The sequence below is a fragment of the Anser anser genome (assembly GCF_964211835.1).
Source record: "Anser anser genome assembly, chromosome: 5".
Taxonomy (NCBI): Eukaryota; Metazoa; Chordata; class Aves; order Anseriformes; family Anatidae; genus Anser; species Anser anser.
Window position 1 is genome coordinate 28,841,332 of NC_139725.1, and position 27,571 is coordinate 28,868,902.

General features: G+C 38.7%; 3 protein-coding genes across 3 annotated transcripts in view; 2 read left to right on the forward strand and 1 right to left on the reverse strand.

Moving 5' to 3' along the window:
- PALS1 (protein associated with LIN7 1, MAGUK p55 family member) overlaps nt 1-5,250 on the forward strand; it is a 51,262-nt gene extending 46,012 nt beyond the window's left edge. Inside the window, exons 13-14 of the mRNA XM_083838803.1 lie at nt 732-842; nt 2,191-5,250. Coding sequence (XP_083694929.1) covers nt 732-842; nt 2,191-2,367 — 288 coding nt within the window. The 3' untranslated portion in view covers nt 2,368-5,250. The remainder of the gene's footprint in view (nt 1-731; nt 843-2,190) is intronic.
- Nucleotides 5,251-7,243: 1,993 nt separating this feature from the next.
- ATP6V1D (ATPase H+ transporting V1 subunit D) lies at nt 7,244-16,411 on the reverse strand. The gene is made up of 9 exons (XM_083838800.1): nt 16,251-16,411; nt 14,189-14,306; nt 12,956-13,035; nt 11,513-11,580; nt 10,772-10,816; nt 10,191-10,294; nt 9,688-9,754; nt 8,652-8,730; nt 7,244-8,010 (listed from the first exon to the last, which is right to left on the reverse strand). Exons 1-9 carry the CDS (start codon nt 16,289-16,291, stop codon nt 7,869-7,871), a joined length of 744 nt encoding a protein of 247 aa, XP_083694926.1. The 5' UTR covers nt 16,292-16,411; the 3' UTR covers nt 7,244-7,868.
- Nucleotides 16,404-27,117, forward strand: EIF2S1 (eukaryotic translation initiation factor 2 subunit alpha). Its single transcript, XM_083838797.1, has 8 exons — nt 16,404-16,550; nt 18,299-18,540; nt 19,453-19,532; nt 20,325-20,476; nt 23,210-23,316; nt 25,124-25,221; nt 26,096-26,239; nt 26,576-27,117. The coding sequence occupies exons 2-8, from the start codon at nt 18,300-18,302 to the stop codon at nt 26,699-26,701; spliced, it is 948 nt and encodes a 315-aa protein (XP_083694923.1). The 5' UTR covers nt 16,404-16,550; nt 18,299; the 3' UTR covers nt 26,702-27,117.
- Nucleotides 27,118-27,571: the final 454 nt, after the last annotated feature.

Genomic DNA, 27,571 nt, shown 5'->3' on the forward strand with positions numbered 1-27,571 from the left:
CTGCTATGACATACTATATACATGTGGTCTGCTGTTGTTTCAAGTGCTGTAAGAGATTCCCTAGAACTTAAACATGTCAATAAAGTCTGGTAGTATGGATGCTAGAGTAAGCCATCATCAGTTGGGACTGCGATGCTTTGCTAGAATCGCTCATGGGTATCACAAAGTACGTAATAAGTTGAAAATTTTTAATACTTTGAAAATTGACTTGGTTTAATTCTGTGGTTGCAAAATCTATCTCAGAGATAGTAGCTTGTCCCAAGACAGACAGAAGGAAGCTTTTGGAAAACTTAAACTACAGTCAGGTTCTTCTTATTTTCTGTCTCTTGATACACATGTAGCCTGCAAAAGGTATGCTAAGGATGTAGTGTATTTAGTGTCCTGTATTTTAATCTTCAAAACAGGAAAGGATAAACTGAAATTTTCTTGATTGGTATTTAAAGGTTCTTCTCTCAATTAAAAGCTTATACCATTCCCTAGCATTGTAAGGAAACTTGCTTCAATTTAGGTGACTTTTTGCTTTTTCCTACTGAAAGATGTTCCTTCAGTTGAAGTTAGTCTTGAACAAAAGTAAATGTTTGGGTTCCATAAAGTTTTTTTTAAAAAAAAAAAAGTTGTAATACCAATTTTATAGCCCATGGTGACTAAACTCTGAGTGGTAGTAATAATAGCGTTATGGTCAATTGTGCAGAAATTGGTTAGCTGTTCAATAATTAATCCTTTTTCTGCAGTCATTGAAGACACTACGGAATTCTGACTTGAAGCCATACATAATATTTGTTGCACCACCTTCACAAGAGAGATTACGTGCTTTATTGGCCAAAGAAGGGAAAAACCCAAAGGTAATGCATCTAACACCTCTTCCGAAACCTTTATTTTATTTACAGATCTGGATTGTTTTTGGTAAGCAAATTAATACACTCTTTCTTTGGATTTGGGAGATGGTACTGATGATACATGGGGAGTGGTACAGTTAGAGATCTGTTTGCTGCAGGTCAGTAAGCAGACCGTACTCAGAGGGGCACACGGTGCTTTCCTTAACTGAATGTGAGAGGTATGGGGCAAGAGGATGCATTGGTAGTTCAGTTGTCCTGGGTCACAGTGCAGGTCCCTGCATTTGGGTACAAAAATGTGACTCTTTATTTCAAAACTATAGAAATCCAGGTCTGTCTTCAAGTAAATCTTGGAGGAACTCTAAAGAGCTTTTTTTTTTCCTTTCGGAATTTATCTGGCCTTGGAAAAGTACTTACTTGAAAATGTATTACAAAACTTTTTAGATAAAATAATTTTTACGTTTGATCTTGTAGGCTTACTTTTGAAGTTTTAGAGTTTTCCAAGATCTCAGCTTAACCAGTTCAGGTGATTTTGTTAAATGAGAAGTTAGTTCTGCAGAGTGGAATTACAAACCGCAAATGTATCCAAGATGTCTGAAAGCTCTGAAAAGGTCCTTATTGGTTTAAGGGATACAAAGTGCATATTGCTATGATAATGCAGAATGTTAATCTTCAGCCTTCTAACTGGAATCTACCTTACAGTGGGGAGTGGGGAGTACTTTTCCACCCACACAGTGTTAATTTAGCATAATGTAGCTCAGACTGAGGAAGAACAGTTCTCACAGCATAACTGCATCTACTCATAAGGACTCCTGATACAGCTGTTGATCAGAAATTGCTTCTTACTCTGTTCTAAGCTGTGTTTTGCCCTCCTTACATGATGCAAGGGTGATGCATGTATTGTATGGATGTAAAATCTAAAAGGGCATTAAAGTCAAAGTCTTAAAACAGGGATTTTTTTTTTCCAGGATTAAAAATAATTGTATTCTCTACATGGATAAGTTTCCTTATTCTCTCTGCAATCTTCAGTCTTTCCTAGAAGGATGATAGGCATAGCGACCTAATTTTTTGAGCCTCAGTCAGATGCATGTCATAAAAGGAACAGTGCTTTGTGTTCCTCATTTACTGCAGTCTGGGACAGTTGTACTGGAGTGCCACTTGTGGCCAGCCAGAAATCGTTGTCTTGAGTGCCCTTGGCTTTAAAATATGTCATGGTTCATTGTAGTCATAAACTTAGCTATAAGTAGCTGATGATGCCGTGAAAATTTATGTAGAAAACCTGAGTTGTTATATTTACCTACTCTTGCTATGGGGGGAGGTGTACACACATACAATAACTCCCTGTTTTTGATTGCAGCCAGAAGAGCTGAGAGAAATCATAGAGAAGACGAGGGAGATGGAACAAAACAATGGTCACTATTTCGACACAGCAATTGTGAATTCTGATCTTGACAAGGCATATCAAGAGTTACTTCGGTTAATAAACAAACTTGACACAGAGCCCCAGTGGGTACCCTCTACCTGGCTACGATGAGAGAGAATCATTCCAAGGGACAAATGGATTTCAATCTAGTGATCATTCTAAGGGGATCGTATGTAGGTCTGCTCAGTTCTAGTAAAGTGTGTGAGCTCTGTAGACCTCAGTGGCTGCATCCTTTGCAAGTGGAATAGTTTATTATTGAAAAAAAATGTACTAATCAGCTTGAGCTGATTTAACTGCTCTAAAGATTGTCCAAATGTTCTTTCTCTGTGGTCTAGAAATGGAGACCTTGTCAGTACTAAGCTTTAGATAGATTTTTCTAGCAACAACTTTTATATAAAAATCCACATTTTTCTACCTAGTCACTCTTAGGAAATCAAAGATTTTAAGTGTGTATGTGTGTGTATGTGTATATACAGTCCATGTTGTCACATAGTTATAAATATGAATGTTATTTAACACTTAACTTAATGACTTTGTGGGACATGATGGTAGTTTGAGTGTAATTCTACAGATCCTTGGGCGGAGAAATAATATACACATAAAAAAATTTAATATTAATGACAAATCTCTACTTTTCAAAAAATTGAAAAACAAAGATGCCACTGGTGTGGAGCTGCCCTTTGAGGCTTGAATTTATATTTTAATTCTAAAAAACATTCCACTTACTAAATAGCACTGTAATTGGAAAATGTGTATAATGTAAATATTTCGATCCTTGTATCTTTTTAGTCAGACTTTTAAAATCAGATTTGACTGCACATTAATTTTAGGTCCAATCAAAGATGAATATTATATTGATCTTTTAGATTTGATATTTTTATGGAATTTTCTTTAAAACATCAGCTGATTGGAGCCACTCTTCTCCACAGATCTCTACAGATATTTAGAAAGCTAGAGGTTATATTTTTATGAAAAATATATAGTTATAAAACACTGCTTGGAAGTCAACTTAAGTTCTCATGTTTTATAACAGAATACTGGCTAAAACAGACTGATGTGCTGAACATTGGAAGATAAGTGGGTATTTTAATCTCTGCAAATGGTTTATGGTATGGCTGTTGGTCTAATGGATAACTAACTGGAATTAAAATAGCCGAATGTAGCTATTGCGTTATAAACAAGCATTGTAATTCACTAGCCTACATGCTGTCCTGCATTTGCTCAGTACTGCAGTAAAAGTATGCGTGAAACACTGGTAACTGAAGTCAGAAGAATAGAATGCAAGAAAGGGGAATATTCGTAATTGTTAGAACAAAATCTTGAAACAAGTGAACAAAAAGGCAAGGTCTGTCCGTATCCTAGTGTGTTTGGCGAAGCAAATGAGAATATCTCTTCATCCTCAAATTCTGAGCTGTGAAGGCTTAACTACAAAGGCTACGCATCTGCAGTAGGGCTGTTCTGTTGCTGAAGCTGACTGAGTAGTAGTGTCTCGGCTGTTTTGGTTTTGGGTAGCACAAAGAACCCTGAATGTGAATATCTCTTAATTTTAGCCATAGTGTTTCTGAATTCTTACAGGTAAAACACTGGAGTTAATGTCAACATGTAGTTCGCTCCTGTCTATTGCTGAAGGATTAAAAAGTAGTTGATTTTTTCCATACTGTCTTGCATACATTCTTTCTTCAAGTTTCAATGGAACAAACTCATACCCATAGTTGAATAGAGAACTTCAAGTATACAGGAAATATAAAGAAATTTTCAGATAACTTTCCTAGTTACTGAGTTAACATTGCGCATTGAAAAATTAAAGTATAGAGTGCATTCCTGTCTTGTTAGGAAGCATTTGCAGGTTTAATATTTAGGGCTGAGAAGCAATAAACAGTTAATGAGGCTAAGTAATGACCCTTCAGAAAAAGTTCAAATCTTTAATATCTTCAGTTTGCTGTTAGAAATAGTATTATAATGTTCTAGCTGTTGGTTTAAGGGCTAGATGTTCACGATAATAGCTTTTTGCCTCACATTGCAGGCACATTCTCAGTTTAATAAATCGTTTGAAAACAACACCATTCAGGTATATTGGATAGACAGGTTTTCCATAGATGACAAAATATTGTATCAATTCTACCCTTTTTAAAGAAAGATGATTGTAGAAGTATTAGGCTTTTTGGTATTGACTGTTTCATAGTTGGACAAGAAGATGGAAAGCAGTAAAATGTATTCTTTAAGGGTAACCTAGCTCAGCTACATAAGTACTGTCCAAATTCCTGCAGTCACAATCCACTCAAGACAGTTGCTGAACCCCCTTATGTATTCAGTGTTTATAGCCAGTGTCTTTCAAAGTAAATCATACTGTTAATGTATTTGATGTTCTTCTCCCTGGTTTTTCTGAAATGGTGTACAGAGGCTGTTTTTATACCAACAAGTTTTTGAATGTAGACTTAAGTAACGTTGAAGTTCAGCTCTACTCTCTTAATTCCCAAGGCACGCAGTACTTGCTGATACCCGTATAAAGAGGTGCTATGGTAGCTATAACCACTGAGCAATGTACCTGGCGGTCCATCTGCCACCAGTTTGGACCTGGAACTACCTTGTGTAAGAAATGATTCTGCCTTTTTTTAATGAAGAGTGTGTGTTAATTCCCTTGAGAGTAAAAGAGAATATGCAAACTTCACTGGTGAAACACTTTATCACAAGCTTTGTAGTGAGCTGTGTCAGACTGAAATGAAGGTATCTGCATTTTTACCAGTCCAGATTTAATTAAAAATAAACGTTAGCTGAATTGCATAAATTTTTGAATGTAATTATATGTGACTTTTTAAAATACGCGGTGGGGGTTTAATGCCTTAATTAAGGTAACTTTACTGAGACCTGTGGTTAGCCCCACATTGTACTTTTATATGTGTATCTGCACTCTGTATTTTGAGACATCATGAACTGCACACTAATGTAAATATGTAAAATATTTCTAGATTTAAAATAAATCACTGTACAATTTTACTACTTCTAGTGGATCTTGGAAGTCCTCTTCCTGCTGTTTTGCTGGATGTGTATGAAAAATACAGTGACCCATCAGTGCCCTAGATGATGTTCTCCTTACTTCTCCCACTGGATACATGGTGTCAGAAAGGAACAGACTGCAGAGAGAAACTGTAGCCCTGAGAAGACTGCAATCTCACTATAGCTTTCTTACTGATGCTGCCTAATCTTCTTAATTTAGTTTAATCCTTGTATTTCTTTGGGGGGAAAAAAAAAAATCTTTTCAGCTTAATTCCGAGACTTTATGAAGTTAACATAGTAAGTTTTAGCTGTCCATCAGCTGTCCTGATGTGATCTATTTTCAGAGGGACAAGCCTGTCGTCTTATTTGACAGCCATAGAATTTTATATGTCAGATGTCAGTGAGTTCCAGACTTACAAAAATCTTTTGGTTGTTGTTTTTTGAATTCATTTGTACTTTATACTATTTTAAAACTATCTTCAATTGAATTCTACTCCAGCTAAGATAATAAACTGCCATATGATAAATTCCCATCTGCAGAAGAGGAAGGAATGATGCTATTACAAAGGATAGTCCAACAAGGTGCAAAAAAACAGCTGTTCAAACAGCAAGTACAGCCATCTCCGTGAATCTTAATCTCTGGTAGCCTAAATGAAAATCCTTCCTAGGTTGACTAAATAGTCATTTCATAGAATCATAGAATGTTTTAGGTTGGAAGGAATGCTTAAGGGTCAGTCAGTTCCAACCCCCCTGCCATGGGTAGGACACCTCCCACCAGACCAGGTTGCCCAAAGCCCCATCCAGCCTGGCCTTGAACACCTCCAGGGATGGGGAACCCACAGCTTCTCTGGGCAAACTGCTCCAGAGCCTCACCACCCTGTGAGTAAAGAATTTCCTCATATCTAGTCTAAATCTACCCTTTTGTAGTTTGAAGCCGTTGCCCCTGGTCATATGACTACACTCCCCAGCGGAGAGTCGCTCTTCAGCTTTCTTGTAGGCCCCCTTTAGGTACTGGAAGGCCTGGATTTTAGCCAGCACAGTACAAACAAAATAATTCTTAAGGATGACTCCACTTCTTTCCTTTGAGGCATTAAACGTCTGTTAGATAAGGATCCTCTTTTCTATCACTACAATAAGAACATGTGAATACATTCCTTCCTGTACTTAGCTAAAGCAGGACACAGGGAACAAAGTGGGTGGGGTCGTTGGTCTTTTTTGTTTGTTTTCTTTTTTGTTTGTTCTTAACCAGTTGAATGATGCTGCTCCTGTTGAGGAAGGTATCTGACAGAACACAGGTGGGCTAGGAGGTAAGAAGGTTTGATGGGAGTTCAACACAAAAGCAAGGGGCTCTCTCTTTCAAGCTGGACCAACCTGTATCTTAGGCTAAAGTATGGATTCATTTAGCTGTGCTGCTTTCAGCTTCTAAAGAGGAAAGAAATGGCCTTTTGCTTCATAAAATTGTAAAATGACTCTTTAAAAGGTGCTAATAGAAATATTTTTTCTTGCATTTCCCCTGCATCTGCTGTTAAGTGCTGGATCATGTTTAAAACAAGATGCTTACATTGAAGAGTTTATTACTAACAGAATAAATCTATGCCATGGTGCCCACTGCATATGCCAGCTTATTCACCTCTTTCCTAAATTCCTCTAATCACCCTAGAATGCAAAAAAAAAAAAGCACAAGAATGGACTACTGTACATTCAACCCTGCTTGCCTGCCTACTTGTGATGAAGATTTAAAGCAACATGGAGCTGGATAGCTTAAAAGAGCTTCTATGCGTTTGTGGCAAGAGGATATGACCTCTCCTTGGCTGTTTTATCTAAAGACGTAAAGGGTAAGTGAATTTGGACATAGGATAAAAGGAGATGTGCCCAGTGCACATTATAAACTGGGGGGGTGTGGGATGAAGAGAGGGCTATCTCGCAATCAGCATGACAGTTTCTAAGCTTTTAAGACCATCATCTTCTTGCAGCAGGAGACAGGCACCAGATATTTAACATTTAGAACTTTTACTTGTTTCTAGCACAGAATACACAAATTGGCAGAACCTCTAATTAAAACCACAGATGTTTTAGGCCAGTGGTAACAATCATGCAACAGAAATAAATCATAAAGACTGTGGATTTCATCAACAGGTTAGAAAACTAGAGTTGCGTTTACTTAAATTGTACCAACACCTGTTTTAAGCAACTTTCAAGTTAATTCACATTTCAGCAGTAAAGAACAGTGCATGTATCTCTCTCCCTAAATAACATTTTCCTCTGCCTGCAGTGGTAAGAGGAACGATTAAAAGGGAATCAGATTAGGCAAATCCAGAGCCACCGTGCAAAACAGGTATGGACAGTCATTCCTATTAAATGAAGAAACAGATTGAGCACATAACAGAAGGCTTTCCTGATATAAAGCACCTTACTGATCTCTCATTTTCCTCCTATGCTACAGTCAAGTTCCCAGATTTCTAATCTCCCAGGAGAAATCCACAACCCGGTCAACTCAAGACTTAAACACCAACTGAGAAGCCACTTAAGTATGATTGAGGCAACATGTCCCAAATTATACTGCAACTGGGCCTTCTGTATTCTGGGTCCCCTGCTCCAAATATAACAACTGCACCAGGTTACTCAAAGAGAAGGTCTTCATCCTTCTCTTCTGCTAAGAGATTAGCTGGTTCACGTTCCCCACCAGCAGCCCTTCGCAGCTCCCGTTCTTTCTCAGATTTTTCTTTCAGTACTTTTTTCTTTTCCTGGATCTTCTTTAACCTGTGAGGAGAAATTTGGTTTATCTGTGAAAGTGATGTGATGTTTTCATAAAACAGGCTAGCAGCAAAGATGTCGTACAAGTTGGCTGTGATAAAGCTGCCTGGAAAAGTTCACCAGGAAATGAAAGTCCTGTAATAAGTGACAAAATGCTCTTTTTGCAAGCTGCTACCCTTCAAAAATATTCATCTCTACAGATTAACTCACTTTTTCACCCGAACTCTAAATGACATTTTTTACCTTAAGTACTGCATTATACCACTACTCTGCTTTTCTCGAATGAAGGCAACTTAGCTTTAATTCATTTCAGGTTTGACACCTTTGCTTCACGTAGTGCAGAACACCAGCCTCTGTGACAGAGGTGTCCTTAAAGCAGAGCACCTCAGTGTACTGTATTCCATCGTTCCTGCTGGAGACATAGCTGAAGACAGCTATGTACAGCCCAGTGGTAGGGATTCATCTGTAACTCTGAAACCAGCAATTGCAGGTCTACAAGTGCCCAGCTCTGGAAATTCAATGTGCGTTAATAACCAGGTCATACTTAACAGCGTTCACTGCCAGATTTGGCAGTTCTCCTAAGTCCTCTCTGAGGAATGGTCTATTTGAGAAAAAGAGACCAGTCTGGTCTTGTTTTAGATAATTACCTGTAAAATTCCTCTCGTTCTCTTTCATCCAGTTCTGTGATGATATAGGAAAGAGTGCGCTCAATCCTGGGAATAATCACTAAAGAAATATAAACAAGGAAGTTGTTGGACTGCTGCTATATTACTCAGGAAGTTGTCATAATACAGTGCACAGATGGTTATTTAAAGTAAACCTAGTAATTCTTTTGGCCAAGGGGAATTGTCTTTCATGGAAGATCACGCTATTTCATTAGACAAATATACAAAATTGTTTTCTTCAGTAAGTCCAGGACTAAACTAGGACTCCAAACATCATGGAATCTCTGATAACACATTCTTCTGAAAGATATGTAATGGAATTGAAAACACGGATTCTTGACTTTTTAATAAGGTCTTTTTTTCCCCACTGAACAGGTTAAAAAATAATCCTTCAAAAGATGGGCGAGATTAGAAGTAAAGCTATATTCATCCATCACATTCTTTCAGAAAATTTTGTTCGATATAGGACTTACACAAAGAATTATGATTTCAGTTGGAAAAAGCCATCAAGGAAACAAATGCTCAAATATACTATCACAAGGGAAGATACAAGACATCAAAAAAAGCTTAAACATACCGAGCGATTCTGAAAGCCATGTGCCAGAACCACTTTTCCAAAGGAGAAATCTGATAGCAATGCTGCCAAATTCATTTGGAAGGCCACAAAAGAAAACTTTTCTACAGTCAAATTTGCTAAGGGATAAGCTGCAGATAAGGCCTGCAAGTTTGAAGTAGATCTATGGAAAAATATACTGAAAGGGATAGTTTCGAATCATCTGCTGAAGTAAGTTATTGCATACGTGCAAAATTCCAGCTATCAGCAACTCAGAATGGAACTGGGCTTTTCATTTTTGTTATTTGCAATGTGCTTCGTTGTAATGCTCTCTCAAACATTCTTGAACTGGTTTGAAATCCTACTAATGAAATCAGTCAAAAGAAGAGTAGCTTCCAGGACCCAGCTCCCCATCTTGCATGGAGACACAAAAGCGTTATGCATCCCAAACAGAAAAACACTCACCATGTTCAATTGCATTCACACGTCTGTTTGTTATTTTGATGGCTTCATCCAAAGTAATAAAGGATGTCTGTGGAACAGGAATAAATAATTAACACATAACAAGACAAACTAGGCATTTCAATGTATTGTACACACAAAAACAAACAGCACTTGTAAGCCAAAGCTGCTCACTTGATGGAAGCAGAATTGTTTCTGCTGATGTTTGTGCTCTTACTACCACCAGATCACATCTGAGCACTGCACATCAGCAGTTTCAAATACCAACTACACCCCATAGCAACTCCCCAAAGTTTATAGCATTGTAGAGTTCTATGAAGTGGTAGTATAACTGTGTTTTATAGCTGAAAAAGGTTTGCAACTTTGTAGAGCACTGGGACAAAAGGTATATATTACAGCTGAAATTACTCAGCTACAACCACTGAGACTATGTTACTTTTAATTTCAGAACACGGAGAAACCAAAGGCTCCTCCCCACTCCCCAGCCATTTTTTTCTCCCATCAACCTGTAAGGAGGCCAGTTCCACAAGCAGCTCCACAGCCTTTGCATAGTTTCTCTTCAGCTTAGCCAGCTGTTCTCCACCCCTGGCCAAGCCAGTCAGCTCATAGCCTGAAAAAAATAAAACGTGAAATTTGTTGCTAATGCTACCATGGTGCTTTCTTTCTAGATAAAAATTAGTACTTTATGAACTACGGGGATACAGACAGCTCAGAAAGTGATAAGCTAAAGTCTTTGCCCATTAACAAATCAATTGTTGTAATGGTTTGTGTTACTACAGATCATTGCTGTGCATGTCTACAATAAGATCTACCAGTCTCAAAAAACTGGTAAACAAGCCTTCTCCTAGTTTGAAAAATTCAACAATTTAGAAAATTAAAATCCACTATGACCCCTTAATAATCTCTCCGTATTAGAGGAACGGGACAAAGCAAAAATAGCTTTGTAAACAGCAAAAGACAGAGGAAATACATACTCCTATGCCTGTGATGTAAACTGACTTATCAGCAAAGTATGACAAGTATTTTTCTACTAGCACAGAATAGCTACAAGTACATGTAAGATAGAAAGCACTTGTTTTGTACTTACTGTCCCCTCCTTCCTGATAGTGCTCAAAAACTGGCAAGGTTACACCTGGCAAAAGTGAGCAAGTATGTGTGTAAGAGACATAAGGTTCTATATATTTTTTTTTAATTACAACTCATTTTTACCCCATTTGCTTCTAGTAAATTCCATAAGCTCAGAAGCTTTGCTTCCAAAATCTCCCCATATAGCTTGGAAAGATTTAATCATGCTGATTCTTCCACTTTAATATGGAACTTCGAAATTATATTGAGATCATGGAGATCTAGACACATGAAAAATTCAGAGAAGTATTCCATTGTATTCAGTATTCAATTTTATTATGTTACCACTTAGCAATATATTCCCCATGCTTAAGGAATATTTTCAGCATTCAATCTTGATTATTCTTTCCTGTTTTCTTCATAGACAATTACTGATATTTAATTTCTTAAAATTTATTTAATTCTGATACTTAATTTCCTGGTTTTCTGATTTACTTTCAGTAACGGAAATTATGCATTATTTGAAGATCTAGAAATTGGACTACAGTTTATGTACACTTGTTTCATCTTATGAAATGATGGTAAATGACTAAACATAAATATCTTCTGTATCTGAAAAATCTTAGTAAGTTAGAAACGTTCCTTCCGTGACATTAATAAGAGAAATAAGAGGAGATGGTGTTTGGAAACACTCCTGCATATTTCAGTCACCTCCCGTGATTCCCTGGAAAGTCGAAATACCCATAGTCTAGAGAAGAATCACCTGCTACATTGTCCTTCTTAGCTCTGATCTTGACTTGAGCTTTGTTCACATTTTGGATCACAGTGGTACTGTGAGGAAGAAAACATACATCTTAATCACGAGCACTGAAGTGGTTCATTAATTCATCATTATAGGCAACGTGAAGTAGTTATCAAATAGCTGTAATGATTTGGAAATTATTTTTAGTTCAGTACTCTGCGCAGTTAATTGCACAGTCTTCAAAGCTAACACAGAAGCTTTCAAAGAAACAGTTTTCCAGCAATGTCTGGAAATGTAAAAGAAACAGACTCTGAAATGGAACTCTGGAAATGTTTTAGACTAAGTATACAAAGCATATCTAAAAACTAGCCAGTTATCTGGCAAATGACTTTAAAATATTTCAGTAACGTTGAGTCTAATCAACCTGTGCAATTCTCTTCCTACTAAAAGCAAAGGAATTTCAAGGCTTTAATGTAGACCAAGGCCACAACACTCTGTTTTTATGAGTTCATATTTATTTGTTCTTTCAGAACAGTAAATGAGTTTGTTTACCCACTAGCTCTTACTGTGTTAACGAACTTAAGCTTGTACAATTCATCTTGAAGGATTCCAAAGTGTCTTCCAATAACAGGTCACTGTAGCCAACTCTTCCACTGAAGTACAATTTACTTTCAGGGTGGAATCTAACTATTGTTTATACCTAAATACTGCCTGGCTAAGGCAGGAAGTAGCACCACATCCACATGAGAGTAAAAAGGCTTTCATGGATGCTGTGCACCTCCAGCAGCACACAGGTTACTACTGCATCCGATCGCTTAGCTATTCCCCATTAATTGGCGGTGCCATCAGCTGAATCATTAACACTATAAGAGCTACATTTGGATGAAGTACACAAACAGCCTAGTTAGAATTGTAATTTATTAAAATGCAATTAAAAATAACCCACTGGAGGAAAAAGCTCTGTCTCCCCTCTCACAGCCCTCACTAGTCCTAGTGAGGCAAGAGGTCGTGAGACACGATGCTGAAACACTGAGGAGAATCTCCAAATGACTCACTAGGAAACAATAACACATATTGGATCCTGTCCTCAGGTCCACAACAAAAATCAAAATAATACATAATCCAACACTCTGACATACAGTCTTGTATACCTATGTTTTAGCTTCCAAGCTGCAAAAAACAACTTCTCAAATCAAGGGTCTGTGCATAATTTGTATGTAAATTCTGTTAATTTTTCAGCTTTGTTTTTTATACATTTTCATCACACAAGTTCTCTCTCTCCTGCAGTGATGTTTTTCACCTTTATTTAATGGAATTCAGTTCAGCCTGTCCTACCTTGCCCACTGCCTTTTTTTCTTTTAAAAAGTGTGTTTAAGAATTTTACTTATTTCCAGAAGAGAAATCAACAATTTGTTGATCACACTTTCCCAGGGGTAGGATACCCATGAGATCAGTAATCCTCACCTGAAATCTCCTGCTGTAAACTTTGCCTCAGCAAGTGAAAAGGCAGCTTCTCTCATCACCTCACCCATCAGCAACTTAGTCTGTTAAAAAAAAGAGGCAGCAAATACAAGGTATATTACTCTTTTTCCAGGATGAATAACTAACAGCATAAAGAAAACAATGAGAAATTTAAGAGAGTAAAAAGGAGAAAATCTGATATCTCTGTCTCACTCTCAAACTGCAAATTGCAAATTATAATTCCCAGGTGTCTGGTTTAAAAAGAAATACTTCAGCTGTTTCACTCACCCAGTGTAAGAACTCAAAGAAACTGCAAAAGACTCGTCTGTCTCAATAATCATAAAATTCTACTACATGGGGGTTAAATTGCAACAATAAAGTGTCTCGGTAGGAAATCACTTTTCCTTCATATTGTACTGGATACTATGAGACGTCTGAAGTTGTTTTTCAGCATACAGGTGTCTGTAACTTTGTGAAGCTGCTCTCTCCTCCTACTCCATTCTTTCTCATTTTTACACATTTCAAGGCCTTGCAGCTAAAAACCACGCTATTGAGAAGCAAGAGCCTTTGTGTCTTAGTCAGTCTGTAGGCAACTAGACACAGAGTGCCAAGAGCTTGTCTACAGCAAGGTAACAAAACACTACTGCTAACCATAGACATCGTAGCAGTTCCAGCAAAAACAGTACAACTAAAACCTGTCTAGTATGGTAGGAGAGAACAAGCCATATTAGGCTCTGCTGAATATCTTGGATTTGTCAGTCATGTTACAAAGAAAGAAGCAGGACTTGATGTTTCTTCATAAAGGAACAAGGTCCATCTGGACAAAATTTCTTGTCTCTGCTTCCTAGTGTGCCTAGTCATGCCAAAAACATTATAGATCTGCAGCATCCTCTCAGGCCAGATAAAGCAACGGAAGTAGCCCTACAGAACATGTTAGATCCACTCATAATGTATTTAGCACCGTCAGAGCAAATTTTCTGTAACCCAGAAGAGATGGTAGGGAACCACAGCCGAGGACTGGTTGGAAAGAGGTGAAGGATATTAACTTTCTGCACCACTGCAGCCAGGAAAACATAGTTCTGCTCACCTGTCCTCAGAAGCCTCACTTACAAAGAACGGGTTATCTACAATGTTGTCCTACATTCTAGCCTATCTAATGAAGTTAGTAGAATGGGAATGCACAACTGACAAACTGATTTCAAATAAAGAGAGACAAAAAAAATCTAATTTACCTACCTCAATAATTTTCTTAAGGATCTGCCTGAATCGAAGTGTCAAAGCATCAGATTTTTTCTTCAAGAGGTTACGACCTGTTTGGGCTCCTTTCAAACGAGCCTTCATGATGGTCTGAGCCCTGTTAAACAAAGGAAGAAATAAAAATGTCCTGCATCATCCAAAGGGATTAGGAAAAAAATTACACATGATTTTCTGACGTGGACATGACAGAAAGTATGAAGCAATGAAGAAACATCAACGTGGCAAAACAGCAGAGACAATTCAGGATAGAATTTTATTTATTCATTTATTTATTTCCAGTAGCAAACTTCCAGGTTTCTGGTGCAGAATTGGGAACTGAAAAAGGATCCAAACTTTGCTTCCCTCTCTGCTGTCACATATATTTTAATTTGACGAATCTTTTGAACTAAAATTGCAGTAGCTATACTACAAAATCCACTGTGCTAACTGAAGCTACTGCTTTGTATACATAGTAAGTGTGCACAAAGAATGACATTCATGTCTGTAAAGAGAAGCCTATACGCTTCCTCTCTGACCTTGGAAAACGTAAGTATAATGAAGATTCTGCCCGTGCAGTGGACACAGTTACTTCCTCACTCTACCGACATGTTATAAGAACAGCTTCATTAATGCCTACAAGATTGTTATAACCGAGAAGCACATATACTTTATGAATGTTCATGATAAAAAGACAAAGAACAACAAGGCACCTTAATTTCCACAACAAGCAGGTCACTGTTACCACCTTGAGCTACCTTCTCACTCTGTTCCCTACCTGATCGAGACTGGCTCACTTTCTAGTTCAAGCAAGATTTCACAGGCTCTGTGAGTGCACTAAACAAAGTCCTGTTTACTTTCAAGGAGACCAAGCAGCTTCTGTGAGTGATCATATCCCGCCCAGAAGAGGGTCATACCACCAAAAGAGAACAAAGCCAAAAACCTTGTAAAATTCAGTTCCATCAGTTAATAAAAAAATTGTTCTAGAAGAAGGCCATCTTTACTTTTAACATCCTAACTCACGTTCCTATCAAAATATCTGCCACATTATTACTCTATTACCTCATTTGAAACAGGGCTTGTAAATATTAAATCTTTGTACATCGCTACCTCCTTGCCACGATCTGTCAGCCCACAAAAACAGATACCTTTCAGAAGTGGTTGAGATGCCTCCTCCTCAGACATGTAAATGGCATGGCAAGAGCAGTATCGAAGAGCAGGCGACCAGGTGACTTAGTACATGCAGTCATTTATTTCTGAACTGAGGTTCGAAACAGAACCTTTACCATGTAATATATTAATATTTCCATATAAGCTGTTGTTACGTATGGCCTGAGCTCATTCATGAGGGAATAGTTATTATTTTACGTTTGAGGTTTTCTATCCTGCAAGACATCTTCCTATAAAGATCATATCCAGTCATCAGCCTAATTTTATGCAGGAAGATTTGAAACAGCCTTTCACCCCAAGGCAAAGTCTTTCTGTCCTGGAGAGTCCTGAAGAGGAGCAGCACTATGAAAACTGCATTTTTAATACTTTATCAATTTTAAATGTTTGCATTCATTCAGATGTTGGCTGCTTTCTTAAGCCTGGTCAGGGGACATCTGACTGCATGACGAACGGTTTGCTGTCACAACCTGGAAAATTACTTGACTGTCCACTCACTGCACTTCCTTTTTTTAAAAAAAATTCTTTATGGCCAACCTCTTATACAACATCAGTTAAACAGTGAAGGGAAGGTATGGTTTGATTGTGCATTTTTGCTTATATTCATGTTCTATTTTTAAATCCTGCCTTGCCTAATGGTACGACTGTAAACCCCCCCACACCACCACCCTGGAAGCTGCTTATGCCGTGGCTCTGGATGCCGCGGCAGCCCTCAGATGGCTGACGGCTAATTTTGAGCCGCCGGAGAAGAGAAACCAGAGGGGAGGGGATCCAGCCGCGGCCCCACAGCGCGTTTCACCCCAAAACACGGAGGGAGGGAGGGCGGCCCTGCCGGGGGCTCGGCCCGGGCGCTCCCCCCGGCGCTGCCCACCCGCCCCGGGCCCGCCGGGCCACTCACATCCGCGACGGGAAGATCTCGATGCGGTCCTTGCCCGACATGGTGGCGGCGGCGGCGGCGAGCGGGGGCCGCTCCGCCTCTCACCGCCGCGGCCGTCCCGTGACGCGGCCGCGGGCCGAGGGCGGGCGCTGCCGCTGCGGGCGGCGCCGGCGGCCGCCTGCGGGGGCGCTGCAGCGAGGGGCGGCCGCGGCTCCCCGCCCGGCGCCGGGGCGGGCCGGCGGCTGCGCGCTGTGCGGCGGGGCCGGGTGCACGCTGAGGCAGGAGCAGCGAGCGCGGAGAGGGAGCCTCGGCCGCCGGCAGGTAGCGGCCCGGGGCGGGCGCCGCGGCGTCGGGAGGGAGCTCGGCTCCGAGCGGGGCTGGGGATGGGCCCGGCCGGTGCTTGGGCGCAGGCCGGGCGGGAGGGAGGGAGGGAGGGAGCGGCGCCGCCCCGCAGCTGCGGCCCGGCAGCCCGTGGGCCTCGTGGGGCCGGGGGTGGGCTCCTGCCGGGGCCCCGACCGTCCCGTGGCGCCGCGGCCGGGCTGGGCGTAGCTCCGGAGGCCGGCCCCGCGGGAGGCCGGCGTGGCAAGTTCCCTCTGGGGAGGGGAGCGGCGGGGCCCGGCGTGCGGAGCCGTGCCTGCCCTTCCTGCTCCCCGTGCTGGGGTGGCCTGGCGGTCTGTGCGGCCGGCCTCACGGCTGGGGGTTCGCTGGAATTGCGCTGAGTGGCCTAGAAATGTCGCCTGTAACAGTTGTGGTTTTAATCTTGGAGCTGTTTGTTTCAGCTTCAGATTGTATGAAATTGTATGTCTTCATAATTGTTTGTTTCTAGTAGTTCGTATTAGTAGTGTATCTACTAGTTTGTAGCCCTTTTCTGAAAGGTAAAAATGAAAACGAGGGCAGACACGGCCTTCTGAATTGTGTGGCCATGTGTAGTAGCACTTGGTGTTACCATCATGTTCTCTTTGTAGAGCCTCATATAGCTAGAAAGCACTAGTGCTGCTGTGAAGATCAGGAGCACCGCTTTGAAATGGCGATTAAACTGAAGGAGCAGTGCATTTGACTCAGTTTTGTAGGCTCCTGCTTCTAAAATGTTCTTAAACTTGTGCACGAAGCTGACGAAAGGCCTGGGCCCAGCCTCACCATTAGTGGTGAGTACGTGGATCGCTGTCAGCATCAGGAGAGGGAGGCAGTTTGAGCGTTCCATCGTGTCACCACGTGATTACTAAACATGAACCTGGTACCTTTTTTGATTCTATGACAAAGAAATTCTGTTTATATATATATATATATATGTTTATATATTTCATCCTGGCTACCTATATGTTAGGCTTTTTTTAAGTCATTTTTAGGGGTCTGTTTTCTGTTTAGTGCTTCACTCACGTCAGGCTCGTTCCATCTTCTGGTTGTTGCCTTTGCTTCCTTTCAGTGCCGACAGGTGGCCCCTGGAGCAGTTCTTGCAGCACTATTCCAACCATCCTGTGCTGAGTTCAGAAAATTATCTTCTGGAATCTGGAGTCTTCCTTCTCAGTAGTAGTAGAGAAGCGTCACTCTACCTCTTACTTCCTCAGCCTTTCACATGCTGTCTATAGCTGTGCATACAAATACCTTTGTTGGCAGTGCAAGCTTCTCTTCTGTGTCCTTCTGTTGTTGAAATCTGGTTTCTGACTTAAAACTTTACGTGGCCTTATGAATTTAGATGACTGTGAAGAGTGCAGTGCCTTCTTTTCACCACTTGAGGCCTCTTCTGTGTGGTGCACTATGTACGGATAGCATGACAGTTGAAGCAGACAATAAAGTTGGGGTAGCAAGCTTTCTCTTCTTCCATGCAAAAAGTGAACATCATAAAAAATGTGGCAATTTTGAAGTATTAATCAATCTGTTGCTTATTATCTGTTAAAACCTAACCATACATTGCACAAGCCTTATCCTAATTAGCAGTTTCTAGTATCAGTGTTTCTCTCTATCCTCACCAGTCCCTACTGCGTTTTACCGTGCTTGTAGGAGACTTCAGCGATGTACTGTGAAATAAGTCGTCCTTGTTTCTTTTTCCTTGTTTTCTGTTCAAATTCCAGAATGCCAGTACTAAGCTGTAGATTCTACCAGCATAAATTTCCAGAGGTGGAAGATGTAGTGATGGTCAATGTTCGGTCCATCGCTGAAATGGGGGCTTACGTCAGCCTGCTGGAGTACAACAACATTGAAGGCATGATCCTCCTCAGCGAGCTGTCCAGAAGACGTATTCGTTCCATAAACAAACTCATCCGCATTGGAAGGAACGAATGTGTTGTGGTCATAAGAGTTGACAAAGAGAAAGGTATTGGGGATATTATGGGATATATCAAGATTGAAGTCATAACAAGAAATGCAGATTAACTGGGAAGCCTAGCCATTCATAGATTTTGCCAGGGGTTCTTTATTTTAGATACTTAAGCAAAATAAACCATCATCCTGCCATCTGATGTTTACAATCATTTTTCCCTTTGGTAATCAGGTTAATGAAGGTTAATCACATCAGTAAAGACTTGCTAAAATGGGTCCTCACCAGCTGACTGTTGGTCAACAAACCATAGGGAAGTGGATTTTTTTGGTATCTATGCAGATTTTTTAGGTCCTGACTGAAGAGAGGGGTCATCTGACATAGTGGTGAAAATTTAATGCTCACATTCCATCCTGTGCCTTAAGTCCTGAACCTTGGCTGTCAAATAGATCACATATATGTAATTATCGTATCACGTACTTCCGATAGAAGGTTACAAGTAGAGATTGTGCAGACTTAAGCTTTGTTTTCTCCCATCTTCTGAACAATTGAATCTTTGACTTTAGAGGGTTTTTCAATATATTTTTCTGTTTAGGACGTGTTTTTCAATAATACTGTTCATGCAAAATCTGTATTCATGTATAAAGAAATAATGAAAATGAGCACCAAGCACATCTGATAGGAACCTGTTTATATGGTATTTCTCAAGTAAAATGTTTTTCTAGAATAATTCTAAAACTACAGTTAACTTTGAGATTAAATAATGAATAGCAGAATAACAAAAAGCAAAATACAATCACAATTTGATCAAATTCATTAAGCTTTAGTTTTGTTACTTTCTTTAGCAACTGATAGTGAAGACAAGGGGCAAATCTTGAGCCAGATTTTTGCTTGTTATGCTTTTCTCTTGAAGCAGTTAGACTTAGTTTGCACGGTGCCTGACACTTTGAAAATTATTTTCCCTGGTAGGTTATATTGACTTGTCAAAACGAAGAGTTTCTCCAGAGGAGGCAATCAAATGTGAAGACAAATTCACAAAATCAAAGACTGTAAGTTGCTTTGCTTTATTCAGGCACTGTGTTGTGCTGTCTTCTTTTCTGAGCAAACAAAGTGTGCAGACATAAGATAATATGAAAAATAAAGTATTATTCTCATCTATTAGGCATATTTTGATTCTCATTTACCTTTACAAATGTATCAGTTTGTGAGCGCTCTGGTAAGCTGCTTATTAGTTAATGAATACATCAAGTAAGATGTCAGTTGAAAATTTGTGATGCAAAGGGTGATATTCAAAGAATCAGAAATCCAAAAGCATATGCAGGTTTAACACTGGGCAAATTTTATTGGAAAGGAGTAAAGATAATTTAAGGCATCAGATCCCACCCTTACTACTGTGTGGCCTGAAGTTTCTGAGTAAAACACCATTAACTATTACCTTGATTCTAACTTTTTTTATATGTGTACAAGTTTACTGCTTGTTTAACAACTTGTTAATACTTTTCATATCAGTTTCCATGAGAGAATGATTTTGTCTTTATAACTGCACGATAGAGGTTTAGGTTAATAAAATGTTTTTGATATTTTGTAAACCCCTAGATCTCAGTATGTAATTTATTGTTAAGTATAGGGAAAGATTGTTTTCAATCTCATACAGTGTTTAGAATCGAATCTATTGGTTCTGGGCTTTAATCTATCTGCAGGACATGATTTTATGCTGCGCAAACTGAGAGTAAGAACCAGTCATTACCTCGCAGGGTGAGACTGGATAAGTGTGAGAGGATGGCTGTTTTGTTTTGGTTTTGATTTTATTTTATTTTTTTAACACCCCATTTATGTTCCAGGTTTACAGCATTCTTCGCCATGTTGCTGAGGTCTTGGAGTACACTAAGGATGAGCAGCTTGAGAGTCTGTTCCAGAGAACTGCCTGGGTATTTGATGACAAGTACAAAAGACCTGGATATGGTGCTTATGATGCATTCAAGCATGCAGTCTCGTAAGAACATCTTTTCTCTTTCTATGGGTTTATTTCATAATTGCAAAGAAGTATTTTCTGAAATATGTCCACCTTTTTTTTAAGAGTCAGTATGTAGACTAGAATGTAGTGGTTAAGTTAACCTAGTGCGTCTTGACATCAGCCTTCCAGTTGTTAATTATACGTTTCTCTCTCACTACTTTTCTTCAAGTTCCCAGTGCTCTTGAGAAAGAAGACTCAGAGTTGATTTGTCTTTACCCACCTTTGAATATGCCATTCTGCGTATGTCAGTTTTTTAAAAGTAGTAACTGAATTTGTTGTGGAGAAATACTGAGGAACTCAGTGAATATTTTTAAGAGAAACTTGAATACAAACACTGAGGAGATTTATATTGCTGCAGCTGAGCCTGTGGTGTTACTAATAGAAGCAGCACTAATCTTGGCTTCTGTGTCAGAATTTACCTATTCTTAGTCCAAAGCAGATATTTTCACTCATATCTAGCTCTGTGTCTGAAGAAATTCCAACTCATAGCTGACGCTCACTCTTCCACTGCCACAGGCATTATTTTTTTTTTTAATACAGCAAGCTGGCTTGTTACTTTTCTACACTTTCAATCTTGAAGAATGGAAATGGGATGATGAGTTTAGAAATGGAATTATGAAAAGAAAGAGTTAGAAGTTGTGAATCTTATGGAGCATGCACCAAGATGGATTGTTCGTAGGTTTTTATGAGGTCTGGCATTTCAGTTGGCTTTCAGAATTAATTAAGCTATTTGGTTCCCATTTAAATTTACTATCATGAAATTGGCAATTCACAAATAGATTTCTGAATAAGCATTTCCAATTTTACTCTTGTAAATGAACTTCCATTTAATGCTAGTTGACAGTGATAAGATTCTAGAAAATTGTATTGATTTTAAGAAGCAGGGCACTTGGCAGTATTTTTGATTGATCAGCTCAAAACTGTTTTTGTGGTTTTGAGAAGAGACAACTTGTTCTGTCTTCATATAAACTGAATGTGTTCATAGAGTAACAATGCCTTTCTAATGATTGCAAGTTTACTGGTGAAGGACCAATCTGGACACGTTGCTGCAGGAGAATTTCTGGGTCATCCTGTAACTGATGAATGTTTTAACACCTGTATGCCAGAAAACCAATTACACTGACTGTTTAAGACTCTCTCAAATTCAGAAACTTAAAAAAAACTAAAAATTCCTGAACACATTTGGTGTGCTGCTGCTCTTCTGTTACACAGGTTGGAGCATAAATTTCTGAAGCTCTCTTTTCAAAACATCTTTCCATCAGTAATACCTTAAGATTTCCAGTAGGTTGTATTTTTTTTCCTGTTTTGCACCTACATAAAGCTTTGATGTGGAACGGAAGAGTGTGGATACTGCTGCCTTTCTACCTTTGCTGAAATGCTAACTGGCAGCCTAGTGTGCCCCTTAAGAGCTTGACTTGGTATTTCTTTCTGAGTGCTGAGAATGAATGTTTTGGGGTGTCGTACAGCAGGTACCTATCATAAAATTTTAAAGTAGATTTACACTTTAATTATTAAAAACTCAATGTCTGGGAGCTATTTGTTGAATGCCTACTGAAGGTCATGCAAGTAACTGGACGATTTAACAGAATAGATTGTAAAGGAAGAAACAGAATTTGTGAGTCTAATAAATCATGTCTGCCTTATGGGTTCATATTTTTCAATGTGTAAAAAAGATCAGTTTCTGGCTTCTGTTCAGTTACGTTTGGCTTTTCTGCTATCTACGATCAGTATATAAAATCATGAAAGATGACATTTTATTAATAGTGGAGACCAGTCTCCAACATTGCCTTTGTTCTGGAGGGCGTTTTGGTTCACGTTTGCCAGCTAGTAATGTTTTATAGGCAGTCTGGTATTGCCCTTCAGAGACCTGTCCTGTTTCTGAAGAATGTAATCACAGCATTGCTTCTCTTAGGCAACAAAATAGGAATGTTCAGAAAATTTTGATCAGGCAAGACTGAAAAAAGAAAAAAAAAAAAAAAAGGCAGCTATAGGGCTAATAGGAGTGATTTCTGTGAAGAGCTCTTTGTTTTCTGTTTCAGTGGTATTTTCAGTAAAACTAATACCATAATAAAGAGAAATGATTGCCTGTGATCTAAAAACTACCCTTTCTTTAGCCAAGACCGTAGCCAGCAGTTAAGTATGTCTGTAATCCAGTTACTTTTAAAAAAGCTTGAAAGAATGATGTGGAATTAGTATGGGTTACTTTGTAGAAAGACAGAAATCTTCCCTTCATATGAAATGCTAGAGTATCTCCAAAACCTCAGATTCATTGTGAATTTTCTTTCATACAATACAGGTTTATCTTCATATTGGAGGAAAGATAAATGCCAAGCAACTAGATATATTTCTCACTCTATATATAATTTACAAATGAAACTGGGCAGAAATCATTCCTATTTTTTGTGTGGTTAGTTGGCTTCTCAGAAAAAAAGGAAAAAGGGGAAAAATGAGTTGAATTAAGACTTTTTCCTCCAGGAACAGACTGAGTAAACTATTTATTTGCTTAGTTGTTAAGTGCTTCCATTAGAAAATACTCTGTAAATAGATGTATTTTCTTCCAGTGTTTCAATGGACTCTTAAGAAATTTGCCTGTTTTCTTTGCCTAGTAGAGCTTTATGATTTTGCTAAGAATATTGAAATAATACCAGAAGTTGATGCTGTGTCATATCCCACTTCAGTGTAAGTTCTGTACCGTTTCTTTGCTTGGCTCAGAGACCCAGCAATCCTGGATAGCCTGGATCTGACAGAGGAAGAGAGGCGTGTATTGATCGACAATATTAACAGGCGTCTGACACCACAAGCAGTCAAAATCCGAGCTGGTAAGTTCTCTCCAGATGTTCATTGAATAGACTTGACAAGTCGAGTGTATCTTGTAAACTATAAACTCATTTAAAACTAGTGGTTTGTGGTGCTGATGTTTGACTGAAACTGCTGTTCCAGAGCTAAGACATATTAGTGCATGCAGAATGCCTGTATGGGTCCTATCTCAAAGTCCAAGGTGGCTTGGCTTTCCCACCCCCCAGCTGCAGGTTCCTTGGGACACAAGTTACTTGTCCTGATATATAATGCAGTCTGTCACATTGCACTGGCATACGATGAATTTAAATGTTTTATAGGTATTACTGAATCCACAATATCCGTATTATTGAAAGTGTTAAATTCTTTGGTTCTCTAACAGGATGATTGATCACTGTCAGCATGGCTGGGTCATATGTCCTCTCCTTGTCCATGAGCAAGTGAGAATAATTATGACTTTGCTGTGGGTGTATTTCTAGCTGATTGTTTGCAAACCTCTCAGACAGATGTATTAGCATATGTCTAATGTATTCATGAAGTTTATGAGCTGGTTTGTCTCGTACTAGCTCAGTTAGTGGTCAGAAAAAGCACATGACTCTGGTCTTCTTAGGAAGACTCACTAGAAAATTGTAAAGCTGGTTGTACAGGTAACTGAACAGCCTAAAAGCACGCTTGCCATTAAACAGATAGTCAATGATCAGAGTTGCATTTTTAACACCATTCAGAAATTGCCTTTGCTCTGCAAGGGTATATTGAAGAGCATTAGCCCTTCTTGATTGCAGTGAAGGGAAGAAAAGATGAGCAATATCCACATGACGGTGAAGTTCAGATGAGAATGCAGAAAGTAAGATCATGAAAAATTCTTCTACCTATTGCTTTAGATAGCCAGGAGTTAACATAAACTTCAAATATGTAAGTGGGATTTGATTGCCATGAAGAAGGAGGTTGCTAACATGCATAATGCGTGATCACTTTTGAAAATAACGTGCCCTCGAAGGACGTGTTCTCTTACTTCATTCATCTTGCTGTTTTGTTCTGATGGTCTAAGTTATTTTTAGTTTTTTCTTCAAGCATAGAAATATTCTAGTGGCTTGTAGTCTCATCCTGAGACTGGCTGTGGAGTGCTTTTTTGTAAGTATGATTGTGATAGCTGGGAATAGCAAATTATTGAGAGTCACCTGGGAGTGAGGTTAACTTCTCCGTATAACATAAACTCTTGCACCATTGCTACATAGGTAAACAAATCTTTGTCTTTAGACTAACTAGGATATTACAGATATGAACAGCATAAGCTTATGCCTTTGTTTCCCAACATTTAGAAAAAGCTATGGCTAGCGCTCATTATAACTATAATTTAATATAATTTATTTTAAAAAGATAATCCCTGTGCTCCTAAGGTGGTGCCTTTCTTGTAGTTGTTGACAGAATTCTGTGAATTTGTGGCTGTGCACTTTATCAAGTTTCAATTTTCCTGATAGGTCTTTCATTTTATTTGGTATTCCTTTTATATCTCAGTCTCTCGTTGTGAAATGCATCATCATTCCTGTTGAATTTATTGGGCAGTGAACGCAGATATATGGTTTCATATCTTGGATTTTCAAAGCACAATGTAAAATGTTATACAACTAAAGAATTTATAAAGACTTCTACCTCAGTTTACAAGCCAAGAAATGGAAATGTTTCCTCAGTTTTGGAAGATGCTGAGGATCTCATTGTGAATAAACATTGGTTGCTAAAAGGTTTTTAATAAAGCTTAACTAAAAAAATCTTTAAGCATTCTACAACTTTTGATAACTTTAAAGTTTTATTATTTGTATTCATCTGTCTTAGATATTGAAGTTGCCTGTTATGGTTATGAAGGCATAGATGCAGTAAAGGAGGCTTTGAGAGCAGGCTTGAATTGTTCCACAGAGACCATGCCCATTAAAGTAAGTATTTGTCTTAATTATGAAATCAATAGCAAAGTTTTCTGATGTCCTCGATAACAATACCTTTCAGTTGTCACAGTTGCATAGGTGAGGCTGAGGAAACATGTAGGAACCATGTATGTGCTTTCTGGTTCTCCTGTCTAGCACATGTACGGGACACTTCCCTGCAACTATGTGGTCCCAGTTAGTTGTTCCTGTGACTGTGCTGTGGCTTTCCAAGTTCAAGAAGCTGTATTTGTTCTCTTCAATTAATTAATGTTCAGTATTTGCATACTAAATACTTGCTGTTCCTTTATACAGCCTTATACAGGTAGAGCAAAAATTTTTATTTTCAGAGATAAGACTGTGTAAGAAAAGGAATATTTTGTCCACACATGTTTGAGTGTTGGTAGAAAGCTTACTACACCCAGGTCTAAATTTTCTGCCCCAACCACTTAAGGATATTGAATGCATTACTGAATAAGTGTTTTCAGAAAACTGGAAAGTACTTCCTTCTTTGAAATAGTTTCTTAGAATGTTTTCTTTTAACAAAGAAAAAGTTCACTCGTCCAGTCATCTTAAAAAAAAAAAATCTATTGGTTGTTGCAGTCTTTTAATTGTTTGAAAAATTGTGATAGGCTGCTTTACTTACCTGCAAGATGGGTATTCTCTCCGCTTAACAATATTTGTCTGTAAGAGTATGCTACATAAAAATAATTGGTTTTGATACCAGAAATTAGACAGCCTATGTGCTTTCTTGTTTGTTGTTTCATTCCATGTTATTTGTACTTCTAGAAATAACTTTTCTAATAGAAAAATATTTCTTTTTTTGTTACTGAGTATAGGTTTTTCGTTATTTTTTTGGTTTTGTTTTTTCTTCCCTGCAATGTGATAGATTAATCTGATAGCCCCTCCTCGATATGTGATGACTACCACAACCCTGGAGAGAACTGAAGGACTCTCTGTTCTGAATCAAGCCATGGCTGTCATTAAAGAAAAAATTGAGGAGAAGAGAGGAGTCTTTAATGTGCAGATGGAGGTGAGAACACTTTGCATTCTGAAATGTAACTGATTTATTTTTTCCTCACAACATTTTATAAACAGAGCAAGATCAGTAGTGCTAAGAGACATCTTAGCAAAAGATATTAAGAAACTGAAAAAAAGGCATAATTTTTCTGTATTCCTTAAATAAATAGATGGCCAAAAATTCTTATTTTCCTAGGTCTTACTGCATCACTAGTGGATTGATTTTGATGTCTTTCTCCTTAGGATCAGAGCCACCAACCATGACTTTATTTTCATATTTATTTGTAGACTGAAGAGGGTGTTTTTTAGTGATTGTTCATCAAGTGTTGTGGTTTGTTTTTTTTTTCAGCCTAAGGTGGTTACTGATACAGATGAAACTGAGCTTGCAAGACAGTTGGAAAGACTGGAGAGGGAAAATGCTGAAGTGGATGGCGATGACGATGCTGAGGAAATGGAAGCCAAAACTGAAGACTAAATATTCTGGAATTATTTAGAAGACAGAGCATATGAAAAATTAGAGACCCCGTTGCAAACTCTGGACTAAATGTTTCCAGTATTGAAAGCTTCAAATGCAAATACTTGAAGTGTGTTACTGTTTTAAAAAGACCAATACATGGAAGCCTCTCCTAAGTAACATTTGATGCAGCAATTTACACAAATAGAATCCTTCAAAAGGAAGGTGTCTAGTCATATTCAAGTCTCACATCTCATGAATAGAGGGAGGCTTCAGCCCCATGCTTACCATTTTCATACGTAACAATTCCAAATTTGCGATTACAGCTCAGTGCATCTGATAGTGATGTTTTCTGGGAGTACCAAAACCAAACAGGTTGAACAGTTCTATACAGAATGTATTTGACCAAATATTCAATAAATTTCTGAGCTACATAACTCCAAGCTTTTTTGATCTTCTGTCACATTGCTTAAATTGGTATGAATAAAACCTGGAAGAGTATGATCAGTCAGTAGCTCCCCTTTAACAATGAAAAGGGCTTTCTTTTGTTGTTTTAAATCAATGCAAGAATGAGTGGAACAATGTTTTTCTTAGAAATATGTTGATGCAAATTTATTTAAAAGAGTATCTCCTCTGTTTTTTTTTTCTGTATTTAGGGATGCAGAACTTGTAAGTTGTGAACGTAGCTTTGAATATAGCTTGTTACAATTTCAATAAATATAGTTGAAAAATTACGTATAGTTACTTTGCTCCTATATGTGAATATAGCAGGAGCTTTAATTTAATTTATTCATTCTTCAAAATAGACATTGCTGTCTTCCAAGCTCACTGTTGCTTGACCTTCAGTTCTGCCTACCCTAGATCTAGTTTGCATTGGACTGAGTTATTCAC

What these genes read in the sequence shown, in the direction of transcription:
- ATP6V1D (XM_083838800.1), bottom strand. Translation starts at nt 16,291, where the DNA reads ATGTCGGGCAAGGACCGCATCGAGATCTTCCCGTCGCGGAT. An exon ending in TTTACAGCAGGAGATTTCAG is followed by an intron (nt 11,581 to 12,955) that starts GTGAGGATTACT and finishes TCTTCCTCACAG; the next exon opens with TACCACTGTGATCCAAAATG. An exon ending in GAACGAGAGGAATTTTACAG is followed by an intron (nt 8,011 to 8,651) that starts GTAATTATCTAA and finishes TTCTCCTCACAG; the next exon opens with GTTAAAGAAGATCCAGGAAA.
- EIF2S1 (XM_083838797.1), top strand. Translation starts at nt 18,300, where the DNA reads ATGCCAGTACTAAGCTGTAGATTCTACCAGCATAAATTTCCAGAGGTG. An exon ending in CAGAGACCATGCCCATTAAA is followed by an intron (nt 25,222 to 26,095) that starts GTAAGTATTTGT and finishes GCAATGTGATAG; the next exon opens with ATTAATCTGATAGCCCCTCC. An exon ending in TCTTTAATGTGCAGATGGAG is followed by an intron (nt 26,240 to 26,575) that starts GTGAGAACACTT and finishes TTTTTTTTTCAG; the next exon opens with CCTAAGGTGGTTACTGATAC.